The 22,616-nt window shown below is 39.9% G+C and overlaps 1 protein-coding gene across 1 annotated transcript in view; it reads right to left on the reverse strand.

Annotated features, from left to right (window-relative positions):
* Window positions 1-7,935: 7,935 nt before the first annotated feature.
* Window positions 7,936-22,616, reverse strand: part of LOC128095691 (zinc finger protein 721-like) — a 71,482-nt gene continuing 56,801 nt past the window's right edge. The window contains 1 exon segment of the mRNA XM_052714900.1: window positions 7,936-11,105. Within this exon segment, the coding sequence (XP_052570860.1) occupies window positions 9,702-11,105 (1,404 nt within the window). The 3' untranslated portion in view covers window positions 7,936-9,701.

Genomic DNA, 22,616 nt, shown 5'->3' on the forward strand with positions numbered 1-22,616 from the left:
AGGGCTCATGGTGAAATGAAAACTTTCTTTCTCAGGATCTGTGAGACCACAGCATAGGGTGGGAGGAAGGTTACAAAAATATTTTAGATAAGGACGTATATATATTAAAATAAATTTTATCCTAACAGTTTAAGAAATGAAAGATGAGGACAATACCATAAAATTTTAGCATGAAGTCATGTCTAAATATGTTATAGACAATTTCTGAAGGATGGCACTTAAGGCTAATATATGTTTAATTATTAAAATTTATTAAAATCAGGCCGGGCGGTGGTGGCGCACGCCTTTAATCCCAGCACTCGGGAGGCAGAGGCAGGCGGATCTCTGTGAGTTCGAGGTCAGCCTGGGCTACCAAGTGAGTTCCAGAAAAGGCACAAAGCTACACAGAGAAACCCTATCTCAAAAAACCAAAAAAAAAAAGTATTAAAATCCCTAAGCTATAATGATAACTAAACTGACTTTAGAAACTGTTTGTCTAATCAATATAATCACTTAAGTTTCTGCTAACTTTGTTAAGCATTAACCATTTGGGGGAAGTGAGTTATTTTTAACCTTAATCTTAATGTTATTTAGGGTTAATATTATAAAGCTGGTAAAGCTGTCCATCAAGGATAAGGGAGTGAAGGGGGAAAAAAGGAGTATTTTGGTCCTTGCCCTTTAAGCCAGGGCCCCTTCTGATAAGTTGACCACAGAGGCCTTGGCGTCTCTGTAGAGAAGACTTTGACCAATATTGTTAGGGTCCCAAGAAATTCCTTTTCCCAAAGTCTGGCATTTAGACAAAAGGCAGAATTCCCTCAGGAATGTAAAAAGATAATTCTTACTTGCTAAAAAGAGTCATTCCCATATCCCTGACAAAAGGGACATGTGGCTCTTCCATTAACCTATGACTGTGGTGCCTATTAGCATATCAAAGTAAGCTGGCCTCTAGGCTCCCTCTGTCTCCACTCACAAGTACCTTTTACAGAGCCATCCTGGGTGGCATACGCCGCCCCCACCCTAAACCTCTCCAGCCCCTGTCCTTCCCTTCCCTTCCTCCAGCTTCTGACCCCTATATCACTCAGCCATTTTGGCTATGCCGTCTCTTGGTTCTGCTCTTGGCTCCGCTCCTGGACATCTCTTCATCCAGCTGCCCTCTCTTCTTCCCTCGCTTTTCTCTTCCTCTCTTGCTCCACCCCCTCCTCATGGCCCAGTTCAGTCTGGCCTATTCCAGATGCCTCTGTTCATCTCCACACTCAAAATCCTTCTAACTAATGTTTCCTGCTACTCTTACTCAAGAAAACTCTAACTGTGGGGTTGGTGGGTAGCCACCCTACACATGCTATTGACTCATTTGTTGATGGACATTAAGGCTGATTCCATGTTCTGTGAATTATCGGTGACTATATGTATCTCTAGCCCACAAGGAATTATTTCCTTTGAGTATGTCCAGGATGGTTTTAGGCTTTTTGTATTACTTCCCACTACCTTTACATAATGCTGTCCTAATACTTTTGTCCATGGACAGGGCACTTGCATGCTACATTGGCCAACACGCTCATCAGCCCTAGTGATGTTTACGATTATAGCCATTGTCACCATACTATCTCATTGTTCATTTTATCCCATCTTTCTAATCATTATATATGTGGAACCTTATTTATCTGGTAGTCATTTGTATTTGCTTTTGGTAAAATGTCTAGAAAGTATTTAATTGATTTTTAATTGGGTCATTGAAAATGTATTATCATGTTTTTAGTTGTATAACTATATACTTGCCTAGATACAATTGTGTCTTTGTGTATGGTTATTTTTCCTTTGGGAATAGTATTAAAATATTGTATAGAACAAATAGGATGTAAGAGGATGGGAAGATGAGGAAGATCCCCCAGGTCAAACCCAAATGAATCTTAGTAAGCCACCAACAGTTTCATAGTACATTGTTAGGCATTACTGTTGACATTGGTGGGAAGCACTCAAAACTGTTATATAGTGTGCTTTTAGAAATTATAGTTCTGGGCCGGGCGGTGGTGGCGCACGCCTTTAATCCCAGCACTCGGGAGGCAGAGCCAGGCGCATCTCTGTGAGTTTGAGGCCAGCCTGGGCTACCAAGTGAGTTCCAGGAAAGGCGCAAAGCTACACAGAGAAACCCTGTCTCGAAAAACCAAAAAAAAAAAAAAAAAAAAAGAAATTATAGTTCTGATCTGCCATAAAGGCGGAGAAAATACATGGATCTTAAACTGTACTCTTTATTAATGGATAGACTATCATCACCCCTAAGGAGCACTACTCCATTGTGCATGAGATCCACATTTTATCTGCAGGAAGGAAAATATTCTACAACAGAGAGATGAGTATTTTCCTTTACGTCTACACTTTACTTTGGAATCTGCCCTAAGTGTTACTATGAATTCCTATGAGTGTCAGTGGAGTGTCTTCAAGGATTGAACTAGATGATCTCTTACATTTTTATCAATAATTCATGGATGAATTAGACAGTACCCCTACTATTGTCTAGGTACACCCCTGCGCATCCACACACAGAAAGGAAAAGATTCCACATTAAGCAGTCTCTGTGGAGACTCTAAAACATTTTTGGTGATAATGAGGAATGTTTCTCAGGTTTTCTGAGGTGACCAAACTGCCACCTCAGGCAATTACAGCCCTGAGAGAAGGTGACATCACAGAATCACAAAGACATAACTAGGGGCCTGTTCTCTGCACCCTCACACAGCCTGTGAGCACAAGAGCCCTGAGCTCGCTCACTACAGCAGGGGAGTCAAGTGTTTATATTTTACTAAAGTAGGTAGAATCTCTAAGAGGAATGCAAAGACTGTGGGGAAATGAGCTTGTGGGTAAGGGGCTTCATATTTTTGAACCTAATCCTGGATGATGCCAGGATTAGGAAAGAGGAGTGATTCCTGAGGTATGCGCTGAGACAGCAAAGAGTCACCGCCACTTCTGTGGTGTCCTGTGTCCATGTAGAGATCTGTATGACTCCACACTTGAAATAAACATGAAGATACATCAACGAGGACTACATAAAAATGTGCAGAATCAGTGTATCAAAATTTCAATGAGAATAGAAATATCTTTTACGCTGTTGTCTGAAGTAACAAATTGTGAGAATAAATATGCCCCTCTGATGATTTGAGTTGCTGTTTGGTAAGACTCTTTCATTTCTAAAATTCCATGGGCAGCATTTAAGAAAGAGCCACTCCCCACCTGCCCACGAGACAGGGTTTCTCTGGTGTAGTCCTGGAACTCACTCTGTAGACCAGGCTGGCCTCTAACTCAGAGATTCACTTGCTTTTGCCTCCTGCATGCTGAGATTAAAAGTATGTGCTACCACTGCCCAGCTCAGTATTTTTCAGTCTACAAAGAATCTCATGTCTTCTCTGGTTTATAAAGTTTAATATCATGTCAATTTTATGAGGTATCTGTTGTGCTAATTGAATTAATGACTTAAAATGTATATAGAGAGAGCCCGAAGAGATGCCTCAGTGGTTCAGAGCACTTGTTGCTGTTCCAGAGTCTCTGATTCCAGCACTCACAACCATCCGTAACTCCAGTTCAGAGAGTTATATTCTTTTCAGAATCCGATGGGCAGCAGGCACACAGGTGGTGCACATTACTACATGTAGTATATTAATCACTGTTCTGCTGCTGTGAAGAGACACCACAACCAAGGCAACTCTTATAGAAAAAGCATTTAATTGGGGGATTGCTTAAAGTTTCAGACGGTTAGTCTATTATCATGTGGCTGGAGCCTAGCTGCATCCTGATCCACATACCTAGCAAGGAAGAAAGAGAGACAGAGGGAAGGAGACAGACAGAGACACACAGACACTGTACCTGGTGTGAGCTTTTGAAACCTCAAACACACCCCCAGTGACACACCTCTTTCAACAAGGCCACACATCCTAATCTTTTTCCAGTAGAGCAACTCCCTGATGACTAAGCATTCAAATACTATAGGAGCCATTCTCATTCAAACCATCACATTCAGGGAAGGCATTCATATATAAAATTTATTTATTGTGTATACAGTCTTCTGCCTGGGCATATATTTGGATGCCAGAAGAGGGCACAAGATCTCCTTATAGATGGTTGTGAGCATGTGGATGCTGGGAATTGAACTCAGGACCTCTGGAAGAGCAGCCAGTGCTCTTAACCTCTGAGCCATCTCTCCAGCCCTCATAAAATATATTTTTAAAGTGTTGTATATAGATAAAAATATCACAGTGCCGGCTGGAGAGATGGCTCAGAGGTTAAGAGAACTGACTGCTCTTCCAGAGGTCCTGAGTTCAATTCCCAGCAACCACATGGTGGCTCACAACCATCTGTAATGAGATCTGGTGCCCTCTTCTGGCCTGCAGTCATACATGCTGTATACATAATAAATAAATAAATCTTTAAAAAAAAAATATCACAGTGCTTCATAAATACATCTTTCTTTCTTCTTTTTTTTTTTTTTTTAAAGATTTATTTATTACATATGCAGTGTTTTGCCTGCATGCCAGAACAGGGTGTCAGATCTCATTACAGATGGTTGTGAGCCACCATGTGGTTGCTGGGAATTGAACTCAGGACCTCTTCGAGAACAGCCAGTGCTCTTATCCTCTGAGTCATCTCTCCAGCCCCATAAATACATATTTCTTACCCATTAAAAATTAGTTTAACCAGGCATGGCGGCACACACTTTTAATACTTTTAATCCCAGCATTCAGGAGGCAGAGGCAGGTGGATCTCTGTTCGAAGCCAGCCTGGTCTACTTAGTGAGTTCCAGGACACTAGTACAGCCAGATGTACACAGTGAGACCCTGCCTCAAAAAGAAAGAAAAGATAAAAAAAAAAAAAAGGTAAGAATTTAGTAATTGATATCAGTCCTGTAACATATCCTTTTAATTTATACTGATGGCATTTCTCCCAAATGTAAATTCTAATAATTGATGCTAACTCCTTTTCTCTGTTCAAAGATGTGCAGGGCTGTGTTTGTCAGCACTTACTTCTTGGTAATCTTTAAGGACACCACCAACAGCCCCAGGGTGGTCACAGGTGAGTATAAAGGCTACCAAGTGTACTAGCAACTTTGTCTTCCTGTGCTTGATGGTTCATGGTCTGATAAACGTTACCATCCCAGTGTATGAAACAGGCAAAGGCAGTAACAATAATATCACAAAGTCAACAGACTTAGGACACTGTTCTGTGGAGCAGCAAAGTGCCTCACCATGCAGGGATGCCATCAACCCCTGATGTCTTGATTGGGAGTCATGCTCTGGGCCACGGTTTTCCTGTCCCTCCTGGTACCAGCAGCAGGTTCCACACATGTATGAGAACCATGATTCCACCATTCATCCAGAATCTAAGCTACAGAAACTTTCCTGCTTCGTGTTAACACCTTTGGGACCGGTAATACTTTTCTCTCATCATTCATGCCTGTGACTCTGTTACATTATCTATGAGTGTTTTGCCAACATGTTTGTATGTACACAATGTTCTGGCCTGGTGGCCCAGGAGTCAGAGGTGTCAGATCCCTTGGAACTTCAAATTTGTAGTTACAGGTTGTAAGCTACCAAGTAAGTGCTGGGACTCGAACTCCAGTCCTCTGGAAAAACAGTGCTTTTAACCAATGAGTCATCTCTCCACATTCTGAAACCTCATTCTCATGATGGAGGGAATCTGCATTATCATCCAGAAAAGGTTCTGTAGCTAGGTCAGGGCATGGTCAGGGCAAATCTCTCTCACCTGCCAGTCCCACAGCCGCTCACACCCAACCAAGTAAACACAGAGACTTATATTGCTAACAAACTGTATGGCTGTACCAGGCTTCTTGCTAACTGTTCTTACATCTTAAATGAACCCATTTGTATAAATCTATACCTTGCCACGTGGCTCGTGGCTTACCGGCATCTTCACATGCTGTTTGTCATCGTGGCGGCTGGCAGTGTCTCTGACACAGCCTTCCACTTCCCAGCTTTATTCTCCTCCTTGTCCTGCCTATACTTCCTCCTGCCTGACTACTGGCCAATCAGTGTTTTATTTACTAACCAATCAGAGCAACATATTTGCCATACAGAACATCCCACAGCAAGGTTCCCCAGCTGCCAGAGTCCTTTCTTCTCTTCAGCTGACTCCTGAGTATCCTGCTCGATTTGACTGTAGAATAACACTCCACAACTCTTTTAATTACATGGACTTTCATAAAGAACATGTGATTACTTACTCATCTCAGAACCTATAAAGAATCATGACATTGGGGCTGGAGAGATGGCTTAGAGGTTAAGAGCACTGCTTGCTCTTCCAAAGGTCCTGAGTTCAATTCCCAGCAACCACATGGTGGCTTACAACCATCAGTAATGAGATCTGGTGCCCTCTTCTGGCCTGCAGGGATACGTGCAGACAGAACACTGTGTACATAATAAATAAATAAATCTTAAAAAAAAAAAGAATCATGACATTAAAGAGAAATATTAACACACACACACACACACTATTGTTAAGGGTTAAGAATAAGTCTAATTATTATGGTAAATCTATTAATAATATCACAAATTTCACATTACTAATGTTAAGAGGTCAGGCTAGGGTATAAGGAGATAATCCTCATTATGAAGTCTCAATACCATGACTTCTACATTAAAATTTTGGGAGGAATATTGACTCAGAAACACTTCTCTGTCTGGCCATGTTCTTCTACACCTTTGCCATTTTCATTCACAGGGCTGGGACCACAAGATCCAAGCAATTAATGGGATGGGCAAAAGAGAGAAGTCTCCGTCACTGGAGGATTGCTCTTACTTATCTGACCACAATCTAGCTATACTAAATAAAACCTAAGTTAGATGTACTGTGTGTTCAGCCCATGGGTCTCTGTGTTTCTAAGAAAGTAAATCCCAGGCATGGCTGATCTGTTTTCCTCATCTCCCACATGGCACTGTTACTGCACACCTGAACAACGGCACCTGTGACCACATGGCAAGTTTGATGCAGCTCAAATCCCAGCACGGCTAGGGAGAGGGGCTCTTTACACCACTAGATGGAGACAAACCCCACAAATAGCAAGAGCATGAGAAATGTTAAAGTCATAACCTGTGGGTGTGACACATGTACATGTACAGCTAGGAAATCCCAAAGAGGATGCAGGAAAATCATTTTTCAGTACTCAAGAAAGTTGGAGAAGTATTTACTCCAACTGAAAAGCACAGTGACTCATATAGAAAAATTAAGACACAATAGACATTAGCCAAACAAGTGTGTTGCAAAGAAGAAAACCTAATGATCATGTAAGTGGATTTGTCCTGAATTTGAGTGGAGTACAATTAGTTTTCTTTGGAGATATGGCCCCCAAAAGGTTATTCATGATCTAGCAGACTGATTTTACACCCATGTACATACAGTTGGCACTAAGTGGACTCGAGCACTAAAAAAAAAAAAAAGAGCACATGAAGATATGAAGAAATAGTATGGCGGTGGGGAAAGTTGGGGAGAAGTTGGAGGGCTTGCAGGGGTGAGTATATCCAAATGCATGATGCACATACATGAAATTCTAAATCAATAAACTCAACTCTAATATACTAAGATATTTATTTAAATACAAAGGAAAAGCCTAATCTCTGTGTTCAAGTGGTTAACCAGAGTTAGATACAAAGAAAAAAGAGTGCCTGGAGGTTTGTAAGAAAAACCTCCATAACTGTGAATTAAGATTCTAATTTCACTGTCAAGTAATTTCTGTTAAATTCATCATAACACCTCCAACCTGAAATACAAACTTTGACAAGGTTATGTGAAATCATCTAAGGCTTATGTGCTATGGAAAGATTTTGATTGCGGGCTCTCCAATGCTTTAGTAAGCCTTGCAAATTATCCTGTACTCCTCACTCATTAAACTAGGGTGTGAGAGGTTCAGGCTGGAGGCTAGATCATATTTACTCACTGAATTTCAATGTAATTTCAATGTAATTAAACACAGATGTTTTATTTATTTAAAAAATCACCTTACACAGAGTTGCAAAATATTACAAAATTGCATGTGGTTTTACAAAAAAAAATGTAGATTACAATAGGAGGAATGTTACTTTACTAAGGATGGAAACTTACAGTTATTATTCACCATTTCCAAAGAAGGCAAACGTGTGAGTTTCATGGCGTACACTGTTCAACACAACTACACATTCTCTAATATTCGATTTTATTTTCCTCTGATATCTCTATTTTTCCACATACATTTCACTGAGGACATCCAGATAGAAATCACTAATTCCATGGATTTGCCCATTTTTTTTCAGGGATCTGTAAAATGTTTTTGAGATGCCCCTGCCTCTGCCTGCTGAATGCCAGGATAGCCCTTTTCTCTTCCTGTTGCCCAGCATACTTACCTCATATGTAAGTGTATTCCTCCTTCTCCTGCAAATAAAGCTCATCTCCATTTGTGCTATAGTGATGAAGTGTGCTTAGGCTACTAATTCTTCATGGAGCTAAAACACACAGTAGATTTCTGGGAGCAGCTGGCAGCAAGTTCCAATGGCGGCACCTATGACCTCAGAATCCTGCCCACACACAAAGAGAACTGAACTCCGGGTAAACACCATGTGTCAGAAACAAAAGGGGAGAATAACGCCTGGGACCAAAGGGATTCCAAGACAGGACTCTGCTCGGGTGGCGAAGGCTGCTTTAAACAGTGAACCAGTAACCAACAGTCAGGGGAAAGTGGTGAAAAAGGAGTAGTCTTCCCAGGCACACAATGACAGAATTCTCCTTGGACCGGAACACTGTCATGAACCAGGGTAGTTACCAAAAGGTCACCAAGCAGAGGTGCCTTGGTCTGTGCAGCACCTGCACGAAGAAGAGTTTTGACCCCAGGATCCTCTGAATTTGCCCTCAGGAGTCTTGTCCATTTGATCTGTGCCCACAGATGGTTAGTGACCAGTCCCTAACTATCTAACTTCCCTGACGCCTGTCTCAGGTTCATCAGCACTGATGCAGCAACAACTGATACACATTATCATAAAACCATCCGTAAGCAAGAGAGCACGGACGTATCCAAGTTTAAACAAACCACTGTGTTTACATTTCAGCAAATCCCAACAGTAGTACTACCAAAATGTCAGTAAGAATACTATTATATTTACTCAAACAGAACTATCTTCCTCCACTCAAATACAGGACAAATTCACTTACGCACTTGATTTTCTTCTTTGTAACATGCTTGTCTGTCTAATGTCGATTGTGTCTTAGCGTTTCTATGTGAATCACTGTGCTTTTCAGTTGGAGTAAATACTTCTCCAACTTTCTTGAGTACTGAAAAATGGTGTTCCTGCATACTTTTTGGGATTTCCTAGCTGTGCATATGCATGTACATGTGTCACATTCACAGGTTATGTCTTTAACGTTTCTCATGCTCTTGCTAGGAGTTTTCTGGGTTTTCCCTTCAGGATGAGTTTTCAGATGTAGCTATAATCTTAACACCAGGTAAAAACTTTGAAAAATTCAGTGCAGTTCTTGGGCTCTCTAGCATGGAATTACAAGATATGAAATTCCTAATGTACAAGACATGAGGATTTCACAAAAGTAGTTTCTTTCTGGTATTAATTTTCTGATTACAATTTATCCTCATGAATTTTTTGAGGTTGAACAAGTAAAATGTTCTTAGGAATGATTTTTAAATATTGCTACAGCTGAAGAATTTTTCTTCAGTATACACTCTTGGGATTTCTATGATTTAATCATTCATTAAAAGCTCTCACAAGTTTCTTATGTTCGTGTTTTTCTCCAGTATGGATCCTGTTGTGCTTTGTAAGAAGAGATCGCTGGGTAAAGGATCTGTCACATTCATTACATTTGTACGGTTTCTCTCCAGTGTGGATTCTGGAATGGGTTTTAAGGTTTGACAGCCAATAAAAGGACTTGCCACATACTTCACATTTGTAGGGCTTCACCCCAGCATGAATTTTCTGATGAGCCTTAAGACTCGAGCAGTGGGTAAAGGACTTGTCACATTCTCCACATTTGTAGGGTTTCTCTCCAGTGTGGATTCTGGAATGTCTTTTAAGGTTCGACAACCAATGAAAGAACTTACCACATTCGTTGCACTTGTATGGTTTCTCTCCAGTGTGGACTCTGTAATGTTCCTTAAGTCTTGACAACAAATAAAAGGCTTTACCACAGTCTTTGCATGAGTAAGGTTTCTCCCCAGTGTGAATTTTCTGATGTGTACTAAGAGCTGTGCAGTGGGTAAAGGACTTGTCACATTCCTTACATTTGTAAGGTTTCTCTCCAGTATGGATCCTGTAATGGTTTTTAAGTTTTGACAACTGAGAAAAGCACTTACCACATTCCTCACATTTGTAGGGTTTCTCCCCAGTGTGGGTTCTACAATGGCTTTTAAGGTGTGAGAACACATAAAAACACTTGCTGCACTCTTCACATTTGTAGGGTTTTTCATCAGCATGAATTTTCTGATGCCTTTTAAGAGCTGTGCAGCGGGTAAAGCATTTGTCACACTCTACACATTTGCGAGATTTCTCCCCAGTATGGGTTCTGTAATGGCTTTTAAGTCTTGACAACTGAGAAAATGATTTGTCACACTCCGCACATTTGTACGGCGTCTCTCCAGTGTGAATCCTGTAGTGGCTTTTAAGGCCCGACAACCAGTGAAAGAACTTACCACATTCTTTGCACTTGTAAGGCTTCTCTCTCGTGTGGACTCTGTAATGTTCCTTAAGTGTTGACAACAGATAAAAGGCTTTACCACAGTCTTTGCATTTGTGGGGCTTCTCCCCAGTATGAATTTTCTGATGTGTACTAAGACCCGTGCAGTGGGTAAAGGCTTTGCCACATTCCTTACATTTGTAAGGTTTCTCTCCAGTGTGGATCCTGTAATGGCTTTTAAGTCTCGATAATCGAGAAAAGCACTTACCACATTCCTCACATTTATAAGGTTTCTCTCCAGTGTGGATTCTGTAATGGCTTTTAAGTCTAGATAACCGAGAAAAGCCCTTATCACATTCATTACATTTGTAAGGTTTCTCTCCAGTGTGGATTCTGCAATGGGTTTTAAGGTGAGACAACCACTTAAAGGACTTACCGCATTCTTTACATTTCCATGGCTTCTCTCCAGTATGAAGTCTCTGATGGGTACTGAGGTTTGAGCAGCTCCTGAAGCATTTCCCCCAGTTGTGTGCTTTCTCTCCACTATGAATTCTTTGCTGCACAAGTCTGTGTGCAGAGCCCAAAAGTTTATCACTCTCTGTATGCTTGTGCTCTATTTTCAGAGTGTGGATACTCTGATTTAGACTAATACTGGAACCTAAGCTTAAACATTTGCCACACTCTTTATATTTGAAAAGGTCTTCTCCAGTGTGCACACTTTTATGTCTGTTTAGGTTGGATGAGTCAGTAGAGGCATCTCTGTGGTTACTGCATGTGTAGCTGATGCAGTTTTCTACAGTATCACTTGTGTTATAAGGTGTACACTGGGAGGATTCATGAATCAGTTTGCCAAGCTGACTGTATTTGTAAGACTTCTCTTCGATATTCACAAGCTGATGGACAATGTAGTTAGAGTCTTGATCCAAGACCTTCTCGAATTTACCACACATGCAATGGTTCTCTGGGAAATGAGCACAATTAGGGATAATGAGGATTGACTCATGAGTTAACAGATTCAATAGCTGATGTCACCTTAAGTTCTCTAAGACAAGTAATAATTATTTAGAATAGGGCTCTTAGTGGAGGGCTTTTTACTTTCACTATCATTATGAGTGTTCAGAAGCTTCATTTTGATCTCCATCACACTGTGGGGACTGATAACAGAACTCTCATTCCTCTCTAAACTGCATTACTTGCAGAACAAGGGACAAACAGATGACGAAAAAGTAAACAACTTTGGGAAAAGAGCTCTCTGAAGGATTATGTTTAAAATATTTTTCTCTTTTTAAATCTCGCCATCCACCCCCGAGAAACAGCTGAAGTATAGTTTAATGCAATACTAAAATGAAAATATTCAACTTACTAAGTGTATTGTAATGCATATTTCTGCTACACACATTTAACTTTCTTTTAACTTTAAATATTTCATTAAAAACTTGGTAAGAGGCTTGGAGAGATGGGTCAGTAATTAAGAGCATTTGTCATTTTTTCAGATGACTTAGGAAAATTCCATAAATTTTTTTTAACCAGAATTTCCTATAGCTTCTAGACAGCTGCAGAGAATTTATACACCTATAAACCAAATAAATACAAAAGCAGGAATTTTGCTAGAAAACTGTTCTTACCCACAGAGACCAGGTTGCTGTAATTCTCCAACATCACATCAATGTACAAAGCCCTCTGAGCAGAGTCCAGGCATTCCCACTCCTCCTGGGAGAAGTCCAAAGCCACGTCCCCAAATGTTAGCAGACCCTATAATGGAAATTTAAGAGTTTTATCATGTGCTACTGGGCAGAATGCTTTCCTAGATAAAAGACGTATAAGGACCTAGGGATATTTTTGTGATGTAGGTGAGGCAGGAAAATTATTCTTTTTTTTTTTTTTTAGATTTATTTATTATGTATACAGTGTTCTGCCTGCATATATACCTGCATGCCAGCAGAGGGCACTAGATCTCATTACAGATGGTTGTGAGCCACCATGTGGTTGCCGGGAATTGAACTCAGGATCTCTGGAAAAGCAGCCAGTGCTCTTAACCTCTGAGCCATCTTTCCAGCATCCGGAAAATTATTCTTTAAGATGTTTTTTAGAGGGGATGGAGACATAGCTTAGCAGTCAAAAATAATGCTTGTTCTTCCAGATGTCCTGTGTTTGGTTCCCAGGACCTAGATGACATCTCATAATCACCTGTAGCTCTAGTTCCACATGATCCACTGCCTTCTTCTGGCCTCTAAGGGCACCGGGCATGCAAGTAGTACACAGACATACATTTAGGCTAAAACACCCATACATCTAAAAATAAAATTTAATATATATATATATATATATATATATATATATATATATATATATATTGTTTTTTTGAGACAGTGTTTCTCTGTGTAGTTTTGGTGCCTGTCCTGGATCTCACTCTGTAGACCAGGCTGGCCTCCAACTCACAGATATCCACCTGGCTCTGCCTCCCGAGTGCTGGGATTAAAGGCGTGAGCCACCACCGCCCGGCTAATTGTATATTCTAACTCCGTGTGCTGTATAGCAGTTTCCTGAGAGTTTGAAACATTCTGCCCTGCAGAAAAACTCATTAAAACAGGAAGTAAACAACTCACGAATGCCACTCAAATTGACCACGTTTCTTAGGTCCCTCCCTCCCCAAGAGTATATGAACAGTAAAGACCGCTCGCTGAAAGCCATTCTCTGACTTTGTAAGCCAAGCTGCAAAGAAGGCTCTCGGATGAGCACAGGCACGGGCCCTCGCAAGAAGCAGAGACCAGCCTAACAGCCCCAGCTGAGCTGCTTAGAAAAGGCTCAGACCATATGAGCCACCAGGAAAGGACACCCTCCAACCTGTTACTCTGCCGGGCAGCAATGCAATGGGCTCCAGGTTTCCAGGATTTGTGAGATGTCAGCCATGCTGAGGGATAGGCTTTGGTGATGCAACTGTCTGAATCATTTCTACTCCTGTAAGTAACCTCAATAAAATTCATTGGTTCACCAAGTTGGTGGTATCCATGTATCATGGGCTCCTTTTCTGGTGTGTAGTCGTGTATGTGTGCATGTCCATTTCCCCAGTCTGTCACACAACACTGAAAACAGGATGACACAATAGTCTCACAAATGATATATTTTCAGGGAATATAAGATAAAAATTTAAGATTTAGAAATAGAAATCTACCATTAATGAAATAGGGGTTTCTGTCACATGGGATCACAGTGTCACATCTCAGATGGAAAGGTTGTGATGAGCAAAATGGTGTCTCTAAATGCTACAACTGTTGATCGTGCTATAATATCAACACTAAATCAATCTTGTCTGCAGCTGGGCCTCACCTGACTCTATTTTAACACCCTTAGCTGGGATGCTATGGTTCCGGTTCAGTGCTGCACCCTTTGTATAACAAAGAGGAAGAACAAGGAAGGCAGAAGTCACGGGTGAATTTGAAGTTAGAGTTTTGATTTTTTTTACACAGTGAAGAGTAACAACAGTCAATACTGACAATATTCCCAGCGTTAACACATGAAGTTGTACAGTCTGTGAGAATATTTTTACCTGGATATATTGGCAATCATGAAGTAAATAGAAAAAAAAAACAGCATTAGCCACAGTTGATATCATAAATAATTTTTTTCTAAATGTATATACAATATACATTTATATATACAATATACAATACAGACAAATTATAATTTCAGAAGTTTAAAGGTTTCTGTGAAATGGAAGGGATGAATTAAATCAAGTGAAAATATACTAACTCTTCATTTCAATTATGTTATTGCTCATAAAAGAGGCTCAAAAGAAATGTCAAATTTTGGTTTATATAATGTATTTGAGCTGTACTGTCAGTTATACAGACAAGTACTACTTATGTTCTTCCTTCATTTTTCGGAAAATACAAGATACAACGTTATATATTGGTTTTGCCATGAATGTAAAATAGAAATTTAAACCTGGGGGCTGGAGAGATGGCTTATTGGTTAAGAACACTTGCTGTTCTTGCAGAGGAAACTGGTTCAGTTCTCAGCACACAGCCTGACTCTAGTTCCTAGTGATCTGGAGATCTCTTCTTGCCTCTGTGGGTACCAGGTACATATACATACAGGCAACCACTCATGTACATAAAACAAAATAAAAACTTAAATAAGTAAAACATTTTCCAAGAAAAAAAAAAAAAGTAAAACAGGGCTGGACGGGGTGGTGGCAGGTAGATTTCTGTGAGTTCGAGGCCAGCCTAGTCTACAGAGTGAATTCCAGGACAGCCAGGGCTATATGGTGAAAACACAGCCCGAACCTCCCTCCAAATAAAAAAAAAAGAAGTGAATGTGCCCATTACAGCCTCTTCTCATAATCTCTACCTATGAGAAACAGTAGCTCAGCAAACGAGAAAAAGAAGGTGATAGGAGAGCCTTCCTCCTCCAAAGGGAAAGATCAGAGCAAAGCAATTAGGAGTAATCATCTCTGCATGAAATGTGATGGCTTATGTACATTACTCAACACTCTCAAAAAATTCTTACTGCTATATTCCACATGATGTTACATAAAGACTCACAAGAGGTCACTGTCTGAAAAAAACAAAAGATAAAGAAAAAAGACTCCTTTCCCTAGTTTGGGAAGTTATCGCTGAGCGTCGGAATCAAGAGAATGATGTGAGCAATTCCGAACTTTCCTGAGACGAACAGATGTCAGGTGTCAACAAACACTGGCACATCATCACTATGATATCAAATGCCAAAGAGAGGAAGAGTAGACGACAATGTGCATCTCCTTACAGAAACATCAATTTCATGGATGATCGAGGCACACATGCCTGCCATCTTCAGCACTCTTGAGAGTGCATTAGGATCCAATATGGATCCAAATAGCAAATCTTTGAATTCTTTTCCAAAAAATTACTAGCGATTCTAGCAAGGAGCTCAACACCTTGAATGTGCACTTTCATAAGTCTAGTTCAAGGAAACCTGATACCTCCCTCAAATTGAACCTAAATGGCACACGAGGCCTTAATAACTAATATATAAGTACACAAACCCACCCTTGTAGCAACTGAACAACAACACATTTGTTTGAACACCTGTCACAATGGAAGCACAGGTCTTGTTTTCACTGTGAATATTTGCCCTCACACAAAGAGTCTGGAGAGGACTGAATGGAGAAAAGGCCGTGGTACACAGCAGACATGTATTTAAAGAGTTCATCTTGACTATCGGAAGAAAAAGGAATTCATGGGAGACAAACACTTCAGATGACACTCTCAGAAGCAGAGAATGAAAGGCTTGCAATGTGTCTTAGTTAGGGTTTCTATTGCTGTGAACAGAAACCATAAGCAAGGCAACTCTTGTAAAGGAAAACATTTCATTGGGGCTGGCTTACAGTTTCAGAGGTTTAGTCCATTTTTGTAATGGCAGGAAACACAGCGACATGCAGGCAGACATGGTGACGGGGAGAAGGAGCTGAGAGCTCTACATCTTGATCCACAGGCAGCAGAATCGAAAGTGACACTAGGCCTAGTTTGAGCATCTGAGACCTCGAAGCCCATTGCCATAGTGACACATTTCCTCCAACAAGGTCATACCTACTCCAACAATGCCACACCTTCTAATAATGACACTCCCTATGGGTCAAGAACTTGAACACATGAGTCTATGGGGGCCATTCTTATTTAAAACACCATACAAGATTTTAATACATAACAATTCTCAAAAAAAAAAAAAAAAAAAGAACATGACACTGACCTGGGATGTATTTACTGGAGAAGCGGCCATTTCTTCTTGTTGCTCTGCTCTGAGTTTCTGTTTCAGTAACAATGATTGGGCCCCTTCTTGCCCTTTCATATCAGGTGTCAAAAATGCAAAACAAAAATTAATATTAAACTCTGTTAAGAAACAATGTCTAACCACATAAAAAGATCCAAATACCAGAGAAATACCAGAAGTCTGGTCAACAATTCTTGAAGTGAGGAGAGAATGGAAAAATATATTTAAATACCTGAAAGAAAATAACTGTCAACCATGTTATTGCAGCCAGAAAAATTATCTCTTAAAATTGGCAGAGAAGTGTGTTTAAAGGTAGTCATGAGTTAACACATGCCATTTCACTCAAGCATCACTACAGATAATAATTAGAGGCAAAATATACAGAGATCAGTAAAAAAAAAAAAAATACATACATATATATATATATATATATATATATATATTCACAAGAACACTGGAAATAAGACATTTCATTTGAGGAATAGATGAATAAAAGAGAGCTAGGGAGTAGTTGACTATGTCTATCCAACACACTGAACCAGAAAAGTACCAATTCTAACAAGGAAGAAACAGAAATACTATCTACAATCCAATCAGTCACATCAAAAATATCACAGGGAATAAAAACCATATGATAAAAATGTCAGTAGAACATGGAAATGTCTCTGACAAAGTTCAACAAAAACTTCTAATCAAACTACGGATGGGCAGTATTGAAACACGCCTTTAATCCCAACACTCTGGAGGCAGAGACAGGAAGATGTCTGAGAGGTGGAGGCCAGTATCGTCGATAGAGTGAGTTCTACGTCAACCAAGGTACACAGAGAAACTCTGTCTTGAAAAACAAAACAAAAAAACTAGGAATAAATGGAACCCAGCTCAACGAGGTACATGTGTCAATCCTAGGCTGAGAGGTCTAAATTTACCCCATTTTACAGTATTACGTGACAATGACCAAAAAAGGACAGTTCCTGTAACCCTCTGAAAAAAGCCCAGACTTGACCAAATATGTCCCAAGATAAGAAAACGAAAACCTCAGCCTATCAAAAATGTGCTAACATAACTGTTGCCTGCTTAACAAATTACGTTTGAGATGACCTAACTGGTCCTGAAATTCCCCTAGCTGTGCTTAAAAGAAGCCTGCAGGCTCCCCTGCAGTCGCCATTTTGTACAGGTGTTTGACCCCACGTGCTGGAAATAAACAAAGCAAGTTCCAGGGCCACACAGAGAAACCCTGTCTCAAAAAACCAAAAAAATAAAAATAAATTAAAGGAATAGTCATCAAAAGGAAAACCACAAAAAGCCAATGTACATATGTATTCATTTTTTAATTTTTTAAAGAATTATTTATAAGCTGGGCAGGGTGGCCTCTTCTATGGTACTAGAGGCAGAGGCAGGCAGAACTATGTTAGAGGCCAGCCTGGTCTACAAAGTGAGTTCCAGGACAGCCAAAGCTGTTGCACAGCGAAACCCTTTCTCAAACAACAACAACAACAACAACAAAACAACAACAACAACAACAACAGAATTATTTATATTTTATGTGAATGAATGTTTGCCCTCCATGTGTGAATGTGTATTATGTAAGTGTTGGTGCCCATGAAGATCAGAGTACATTTGATACACTGGAACTGGAAATACAGACAGTTACGAGCTACCATGTAGGTTTTGGGAAACAAATCCAGGCCCTTTAGAAGAGTAACAAGTGGTTTTTTGTTATTTGTTTGTTTTTGCCTTTTGTTGAAATAGATTTTTTTTTCTTCCCATAATATATCCTGATTTTGCTTTTCTCCTCCGTCTACTCCTCCCGGTTTCTCCCCACTTCCCCTCCCTTCTGGATCCATCCCCTTTCTGTCTCTGATGAGAAAACACACAGGCTTCTGAGGGATAATAATTTAAAAAATATAACATACTAAGATAAAACAAAAACTAACACACCACAATTGGATAAAACAAACTGAAGGAAAGGAAGCCAAGAGAAGGCATAAGAGACAGAGAGAGAGAGAGAGAGAGACCTGCTAGTTCACACACTCAGCGATCTCATAAAAACACTAAACTGGAAGCCATTATATATACACAAAGACCTATAAGGTAAAAAGAGAGATACAAAAATAAAAATAAGACCAAGTTTAAAAAAAAAAAAAAAAAAAAGGAAAATCCCTGACACAACCTTGTGAGAAAAGGAGGACACTTCAAAGATGCCAATGAGTTCATTTTCTGTTGGCCATCTACTGCTGGGCATATAGAAGACTGTTCTTAACTGTTAACTTAACCATCTCTTCTGCCACCCATTTTTTTTTAAGTGTTTATCACCTTTAGCCATGATGTAATTACAAACTCAAAACCAACTGATACTCCTTATCACCCTATTCAGAATGGCTAAGGTGGAGGAGTTAGGGGGTACGCATTTACTCCCATTACTCCAGGTTAAAAGGCAGGTGGATTTCTGTGACTCAATGCCCATCTGGTCTACACAGTGAGTTCCAGGCCAGCTAGAACTACACAGTGAGACTGTCTAAAAAAAAAAAAAAAAAAAGAAAAAAAGAAAAAAAAGAAAAGAAAAAGGAAAAAAAATGGCAACAAAACTTGCTGTTAGATATTGTTCTGTATGCTGTGAATATGTGTTTCTCTGATTGATTGATAACTAAAATGCTGATTGGCCCATAGCCAGACAGGAATTATAGGCGGGGTAAGCCGTCTAGGAGAAATCTAGGAAGAGGAAGGCTGAGTCAGGAGTCACCAGCCAGATACAGAAGAAGCAAGATGTCAAGGCAGAACTGAGAAAAGGTACCAACCCACATGGCTGAACATAGGTAAGAATTATGGGTTAATTTAAGTGTAAGAGGTAGTCAATAATAAGTCTGAGCTAATGGCCCAGCAGTTATAATTAATATAAGCCTCTGTGTGCTTACTTGGGGGATGCAAGTGGGAGAAATTTGTCCTGACTGCCAGCTGGCCAGGTCACAGGAAAACTTGCAACTACATTTGGCATACCAAAACAGGGCTCTCCAATTTCCACAAGACCTAAAAGAGTTTTAAAAGGGCTTCTAAACACACAATAATGGAGCCCAAAACAGCTTTCTACTTCATGTCTCATGCAGATATAGAGACGCCATGGCTTACAGACTTGAGCTACAGTACGGCAGGTTCATGGTGTATGGGCTTGAGTGCAGCATGGCGGATTCCGCCACTGTACACAGTGACGTCTGCAAGCCGCGCATCATTGTGCATGGTAGATACAGCTTTTGCTAGTACAAAAAAAAAAAAAAAAAAAAGGAAAGAAAGAAAACGTTTTTGGGCTACATGCTGCTGGATGGAAGCATAGATCCATTGCTTCAGAGAGTCAGCAATGAGCTTGGTTCCCCTAGAGCTGGCGGTAAATGCCATGTTGGGAAGCTGAGGTGGGCGCAGCCAGAGTGCCATTTCAGTGCTAGTCATGCTGCAGTTTAAAGCAATAGATTCACAATAAGACAGATTCAGATGGGATAAACCCTAAACAGTTTACAGTATGTATAAAATTGTACGTAGGCTTGGAAGAGAGTGGAAAATGAATATAGACAGTTATATAAAGAAATAGATAGTTTCAAAAAGTAAAGTCTTTAAAGAGAAAGTAAAAGTAATATAAAAAATAAGCCACGTAAACATGGAAATCACACAGAGAGTCTGGATTATATTATCTTTGGGATTTTTAACTGCAGAGAGACATTTGATTGTAAAAGCTGCTGAGTTAAATCAATATATACATATTAAAGCTATCTTGACTTCAAAATTTATGTCTAAGGATACGTTGCTTTGGAAGAGGTTCTGCTTTTGTTTCCACAGAAGATGAGAAGCTGTGGATTGCTTCCAGGCTCATATGGTTTGGTCAAGGAAGACCCCCAGAGAGGTCTCCAGATGTTCCAACAGCTAGATGAGCTTCAAGGCAACTGGCTCAGACAATGCAGCCTCACAGACTACTCCAGTCAGGACTTGATCATAATTCTTAATTTTCTCAGGAACCCCATAAAATTACCAGCACCCGCTCTCAGCAGGAAGTAGTAGGAGAAGCTATGTCCAAAATTCCTAAAATATTGTTTATAAATGTTTATTTAAAGCAGGTTGATTATAAATGCAATCTCTTTCTAAAGAAGAAAAGGGATATTATAGAAATGATAGGATAAAGAGTAACAACTTGTTTAAAATGTTTTACATTGCTATAAATTTTAGCTTATTACAAATTTAAAGTTAATTTTGTTATACTGTATGTATATTTCTACTCTTGTTTAAGGTATGTTTATACAGCTCACTTGAAATTGTAATGTATCATTAAGAAATAAAGATTAATAATTAGACATCTATGACAATCACATTTATAGTCATGTTAGTTAAGTTTTCTAAGTATACATAGATACATTTCAGTTAGGTAGATGATCTTCAAACACTTCAAAGACCTACAGAATATGGCATTTAAAATGTTTTTAAGAACCCTGACTTTCTGGACATTGAGACATATCTGCTCCTGGCAGCACCAATCTACTTTAGAGAAGATAATGAGCATTGAAGAAACTTATTATGGAATTTGCTTTCTTTGTGGTAAAAGTTAGCCACAAAGTGCCCTTGAGTCAACTGTTTGACAGTATGTTATGTAAAGTGGGCATGCAGGACCCATAGGAAGGTGACCACAGAACTTTGCAAGGCAAGATGGTCCTTCAAGTTTCAGATTCGCAAAGGAGACTGCCAGATATTCTACAGGACACAGAGAGAAGCAACTGAGAGACTCTAGGCCTATAGGCTGAAGATGGATGCCCCAACACTGCAGAGGAACTTTGGATGACTGTCCAGGCAGGCAGCTGTCTCAGTCATTTCCAGAATTTTGGAAGTTGCTTACAATGAATTTCCTGTATACTTAGGTAATATTATATCCTTCTGGGGTCTTTGATGTAGTTGAAGACTAGATTGTTATAATTTTCCTTGGTTATGATAAAAGATAAATTAGATATGAAACTTTAGACTCACAAATATAGGATAGATAGAATATTTTCTTTAATTTTGTCAAATACAAATAGACTAGATATCACAACTGTAATTCTTGCTTGATAATTGTTTTGTTATAAGTAATTTTACTATGCTAAAGTTAAAATCTTCCTTTTTGATTAGACAGAAAAGGGGAGGTGCTGTGGGATGTCGTTCTGTATGCTGTGAATATGTGTTGCTTGATAACTAAATTGATTGATAACTAAAACGCTGATTGGCCCATAGCCAGACAGGAAGTATAGGCAAGGCAAGCAGACGAGGAGAATTCTGGGAAGAGGAAGGCTGTGTGCTTACTAGGGGACGTGAGTGGGAGAGATTTGTCCCGACTGTCGCCTGGCCAGGACACAGGACAACTTCCAACTACAAAACCTAGTTGAGGAAATGGAAAAGTGGAATCCCTACTTACTCTTGGACTTTCCATTATCGGATAAGCTGGATCACAGCCTGTAACCTGCTCTAATAAAATCCCTTTCTATCTCTATCTCTATATCTATATCCGTATCTATATAGATTCATTCTATCAGTTCTATTCCCCTAGAAATACTCTATTACATGGGATGTGGCCTCTCTACAGGTGGTTCCATGCGGTCAGTGGAACTCACAGCAGCAACACAGAATTTGACGGCAGTGTAGGGATGAAGGTGAAATGCAGCTACACTGAAAGCCCCAGTGAAGAGCACTACATGCAGCCAACTCTCCTCAGAGAGCACCAGGCACAACCTTCAGGATTAGAAGATTAAATGCAAACCACAGCATTGGAGTGTGGCAGTGAGAATATCACTTGAGGTGTTTGGTTTCAGTGCATTTTACATACAAATAGCAGGGAAGTGTATGCTGGGTGTGACTTAGGACACAATTAACACGCAGCCCTTAATCCAACTTATTTTACTGTTCCAGATGCCAAGTCCCGTTTAATAGTCATAAACTACTCAAGAGCGGGAACATGTCCTTTCCACATCACATCTACTTATCAGTAAGGAGGGTTTGAGATCTGCTGCCTACGGTTACAAGAAAGAGCGTCAGGGTGAGTGCCAGCTCATGAAACACAGTGACACAGAAGTGGGGTGACAAAGACACTGAGGAGTTTTGGCAACAGTAGGCGCTGGTTGTCAAAGACATTTGTCCATAATTATGTGCCTGAGGGCTTATAAGCAAAAGAACAAGTCAATCTGAAATAGGCTGCAGAAAGGTATTAGAAAGGCTGTGTAGAAACTAACGTAACAGAGACT

Source organism: Peromyscus californicus, unplaced genomic scaffold, assembly GCF_007827085.1.
Source record: "Peromyscus californicus insignis strain IS unplaced genomic scaffold, ASM782708v3 Scaffold_4__1_contigs__length_199733344, whole genome shotgun sequence".
NCBI lineage: Eukaryota > Metazoa > Chordata > Mammalia > Rodentia > Cricetidae > Peromyscus > Peromyscus californicus.